Source organism: Thecamonas trahens (genome assembly GCF_000142905.1).
Source record: "Thecamonas trahens ATCC 50062 unplaced genomic scaffold supercont1.34, whole genome shotgun sequence".
In the NCBI taxonomy this organism is placed as follows: Eukaryota; order Apusomonadida; family Apusomonadidae; genus Thecamonas; species Thecamonas trahens.
In genome coordinates this window covers 211274-216030 of record NW_013657646.1, presented here as the reverse complement: position 1 = coordinate 216030, position 4757 = coordinate 211274, and the positions used below count along the sequence as shown (strand labels likewise).

The window sequence follows — 4757 nt, the reverse complement described above, 5'->3', positions numbered from 1 at the left end:
TTTGCCACCCGCGAACCCTTGCGCGGGGAGGGGCGCTGTGACATGGGTGTGTGGTGGAGTGTGGGTGGAGTGGGTGGTGGCCGGGAGGTTGGCGCCAACCTGTGGCAACTGGCAGGCGACGGGCGGCCGTGCGGCAGCAGGTGCCACCAGCCACCAGCCGCCAGCCACCAGCCACCAGCCACCAGCCACCAGCCACCAGCCACCAGCCACCAGCCACCAGCCACCAGCCACCAGCCACCAGAGGGGGGGGGGGGAACAGTTCCCGAGTACCAGGGTGAGCCCGAGTACGTGGCGACGGAAAAGTGCAAGCTGGCGGCGAGCATTGTGGGTGGGCCGGTCATCTGCGAGGACACCTCGCTGTCGTTTGACGCTCTCGGCGGTTTGCCGGGTGTGTACATCAAGTCGTTTCTGACCAAGCTCGGCCACGATGGGCTCAACAACCTACTGATGGCGTACGAGGACAAGTCGGCCAAGGCGCGGTGTGTGTTTACCTACTCGGCTGGCCCGGGCGAGCCTGTTGTAGTCTTTGAGGGCATCTGCCCAGGCAGCATCGTCCCGCCGCGCGGACCGACAGACTTTGGTTGGGATCCGGTGTTCCAGCCCGAGGGCTCGGATGAGACCTTTGCCGAGATGGACTCGGAGGCCAAGAACGCCATCTCACACCGCCGGCGCGCCCTCGACAAGCTGCGCGCCTTTCTCTCGGGCTCGGCCACGGCCGCCGACGCGTGAGCGCGGGCGTAACTACTGGTAAAACGAATCAAACGTCGCCGACTGCAGCGTCGCCGAATGGAGCGAGGTGTCTGGCCCGACGACCGCCGTCGACGCCTGCGGCCCGATAGAGCCTCCAGGCATTCCGACCGTCGCTGTCCCGCCGGCTGTGATCGAGTCGGCGCCAACCTCGTAGACACACACCGAGGTCGAGCCGAACGACGCCATCTCAAACTCGGACTCGACCTTGGTGGTCACTGCCTCGTGGTCTGCCGACTCGAGACCCTCGGCGAACTCATCGTTCCGCCGCTTGCGCATGGTGGCGACGTCGTAGACAACCGATGCCACAATAGCGACAAGTATGGCGATGAGCCCGCCGGTCATGGCGAGCTCGCCCATGGCCGATCCCTGTTCGGCAAGCGCGCCGATGATGACGCACATAGTTGCAAGCAATGCGCCAGTGTCGAGGTTGTTGTGTGAGGAGCGGACGTACGGGACTGCCCGCGAGACGTGCATGGCGGTTGCGGCGAGGACTACAACGACCAGCAGCGCCTCGTGGCGGCCGTTGCCAAACAGTACAAGGGCGATGACGACAAGGAGTTTGCGGACGAGGACCGCCACCTCGAACAGCTTCATGCCACTGCGATAACGTGCGACGAGAAAGGCGTACTTGAGATGGAACATGATCTCGTCATGCTGCCGCCGCGCCCGCCACAGCATGCCGCCGAGCGCCAGTGGAATGCCCAGCCCGTATGCGATGCTGAAGACTACCGCGAGCGGAAAGACGGTGGCCCAGTAAAAATGAGTGTAGCAGAGCTGCGACGCGGCGTTGGCCATGACATATGTGCCCGTGGAGCCGACTTGGACGCAGTCAAAGACGCCAAAAGTGGCTGAGATCAACGGAAGGTAGACAACGTTGAGGACCTGAAAGTACGAGCGGCCGGCGGCCTGGATGACGCCCGAAACCCCAACCTCGGCCTTGCCCTGATGATGGACGACGTAGAGAAGGACAAGCGCCGCAACAAGCGCAAGCATGAGCGCGCCGGCAACCGGGAGGCAAAGTGTGAGGATGAAGCGGAAGAGCCACGGGTTCGAGAGCGTCATCGAGCACTCGGGCGAGGTGAGGTCGACGTTGAAGTTGGCAAACGAGAGGCCGTCCAGAATGGCGCGCGCGGTCTTGGACCAGGCCACATCGATCGAGCCGACAAGAGCAATGATTTGCAGCGCCGAGAGTCCAATCATGGCGCCGGCGGCGCCGTACATGTGCGAGCCCGAGAGCTGGACGTTGAGGTAGACGAGCGCGCCGCAGCCGACAAAGGCGAGGACCAAGAGGAGGACGACCATGATAACGGTCAGCTCGGTCTTGCATCGTCTGCACTCGGCGCCGAGCCGGTAGAAGCCGAGGTCGCACTCGGCGCAAAGCCGGCCCTTGTAGCCGCTGCTACACGCGCCGTTACCGGCGCACGCAGACGGGTTCGGGCACTGCACAAACGAGTCGGTCGAACCATCGACCGGCGAGAAGCCCGGGCGCGCCGTCGGATTAGAAACGCCGCCGTTGCAGCTGGCGCCGAGCGGGCACGGCATGCACGCCACGCCGGGCACCCCACCGGGCGAGTACATGCCGGTCACGCAGGTACAGTTGGTGACAGTCGATGCACCGACTCCGGCCTGGCTCGCTTCGGGGCACGGCAGGCACTCGCGAAGCGAGATCTGGTCCGAGTATGTGTTCTCGGGACAGATGACGCACGGCCCGGTGACCGAGAACGCCGACGTCCCGGGATGGCACTCGATGGCGACCGTGATGAGCCACGGCGAGGCGCCAATCGGGACTAAGTCGAGCGTGAGCGACAGCGTCCACCGCCCCGACGCCGGCACGATGTACGAGACCACAAAGGTGTCGGCGTCGGCGATGGTGGCTGAGACAGGCCACGGATCGCCGAGAGCGTCGCGGAGGAGGCCGACCGGAAGCGAGATTCCGGCTGTGCCAACCTTATTGCCGTACGCATCGCGTGGCGTGACCACAAACGACGTGGCATGGCCCGGAAGGAACAGTCCGCCGTCTTCAGTCACCGACAGGATGCCCTCGCCATCGGCGTCAGAGTGCGGTGCCGAGACGGCAGCAGGCACAACGGTGAGCACGTATGTGCCCATCAGATACGAGTTGAGCCAGATTTCAACGCTATGGTCACCCGCCAGGGTAGGCGGCTTGTACGTGACCGCGTACTTGGTGGGATGGAGCCAAGTCGAGTTGGCGGTCGAGGTGCCTTCGCCGGCAAAGGTGCCGGCAAGGACGACGTCGACAATGTCGACGCCGGCAGTGGTGGGCACGCCGCCAGCGTCGCGCGGGAGGACGTCAAAGGCCCAGCGCGTACCGGCCACGATGGTTGCCGCCGTTGCTGTCGTCAGCGAGTCTGCCGCAGACGTCGAGGAGCAGAACGGCTCAAGGCCGGACCAGATCCCGCTTGCGGCCGAACCGACGGTGCAGGTCCGGGTCGCAGCGCCGACAAGCGTCAGGCCGAGTGCACACTGGGTCGGGCCACAACTCGATCCGAGCTTTCCGTCACACGGTGCGCGCGTTGCGTTGGCCGCCACCGGGTATGATGGGCAGTAGCCTGGCGTGAGGAGGCACGACGGCGTGCCCGACGACCACAACGCCGATGCCTGGCACGTCGTTGTCACTGCGCCCGAGAGTGTGTAGCCAAAGTTGCAGCCACGCGAGCACGAGGCAAGGTACGAGCGCGCCGAGCACGAGGAAGTGTACACCCCATTGGTCGGCGCGGGAGGAACCGCCGGGCAGTACGTTGTGTCGAGGGCGCACGACCAAGCCGATGACGACCATCGCGCGTTGGTCTGGCACGTCCGCGACGACGGGCCAACTCGGTTGTATCCGGTGTTGCACGAGACCGAGCCGCACGAGTAGCCAACGTACCGCGAGCAGGTGCCAGCCGAGAGCACGCCGTTGGACGGTGCCGAGAGTGCTGGGCAAAAGCTGTTGATGCGGTTGCAGGTCGTGGTCGAGCCGGACCACACACCCGACGAAAAGGTGTTGAGATTGCAGGTCCGCGACGATGAGCCGCCACGCGAGTAGCCGGCATTACACGAGAACGAGCACGAGTTCTGGTACTTGCGCGGGCAGGGCGACGGCGAGCGCGCGCCATTAGACGGCGCCGCCAGCGACGGGCAGTAGTTGGCCTTCTTGGGGCACGACGTTGTGCTTCCGGTCCACACCCCGCTTGTTTGGCATGTCCGCGACGACGATCCTGCGAGGGTGTAGCCCATGTTGCAGCTGAACGTGGTTGTCGTCCCTGGGTTGACGTTACCGTTGGCCGGCTTGGGCAGCGGGGTGCAGGAGCGAAGCTTGATGCGGACTCCGTAGATCCGGTTGACCGCGTTGTTCGTCGAGCTGGAGATGCCGCCGTAGGTCGTCGGACCGTTGGTGTACGGCACTACGTTGTCACCGTAGTAAAAGTTCCGCGTTGTACTCGTCCACCGTGCGCGGACGATGTAGTAGTAGTTGGAGGTGAGCGAGTAGGTGAGCGAGTGCGAGGTGTAGCCCCCGGAAATGCTCGACGAGACGAGCCCCGAGTCGTACACCTTTGACCAGCCCGATGACGGCGACGTCGACCGGTAGACCTGGTAAGTGATGCCCGAGCCGATATTGGTCTTGAGTCCGATCTGAATGAGTGTCCCTGTATACGACCGGATACGGATGCCAACCGTTGCGGCCGCCGCCGCTGCGCCGCTGTTGGCCGGCGGCGTGTGGTAGAACTCGACTGCGAGTGCGTAACAGGGCAGAGAGAAAGCGTGAGAAACGGCGAGAGCACAAAAAAAAGAGGTGCTGTCTACTCTTCGGGTGTCGAGCACTTGCAACCGCAGCGACCGAGAGCCAAAGGAGGGAGGGGAGGGAAGAAGTAAGGGGACGGGAGGGGAAGGGGAGGGGGGGGGGGGGGGGGGGGGGGAGGGGGAGGGAGGGGAGGGGGACGGGACGAAGGAAGGAAGGGACGGGGAAGGGGGAAAAGGGGAAAGGGGAAAGGGACGGGGAGGGAGGA

The 4757-nt window shown here is 64.6% G+C and overlaps 2 protein-coding genes across 2 annotated transcripts in view; both read right to left on the bottom strand.

Moving 5' to 3' along the window:
* The window catches only part of AMSG_07320 (uncharacterized protein), a gene marked incomplete at both ends in the record, with an annotated part of 3198 nt that extends 3154 nt beyond the window's left edge, over window positions 1-44 (bottom strand). Inside the window, one exon of the mRNA XM_013900777.1 lies at window positions 9-44. Coding sequence (XP_013756231.1) covers window positions 9-44 — 36 coding nt within the window. The remainder of the gene's footprint in view (window positions 1-8) is intronic.
* Window positions 45-470: 426 nt separating this feature from the next.
* Window positions 471-4757, bottom strand: part of AMSG_07318 (P-selectin) — a gene marked incomplete at its 5' end in the record, with an annotated part of 4742 nt that continues 455 nt past the window's right edge. The window contains one exon of the mRNA XM_013900776.1: window positions 471-4481. Coding sequence (XP_013756230.1) covers window positions 742-4481 — 3740 coding nt within the window. The 3' untranslated portion in view covers window positions 471-741. The remainder of the gene's footprint in view (window positions 4482-4757) is intronic.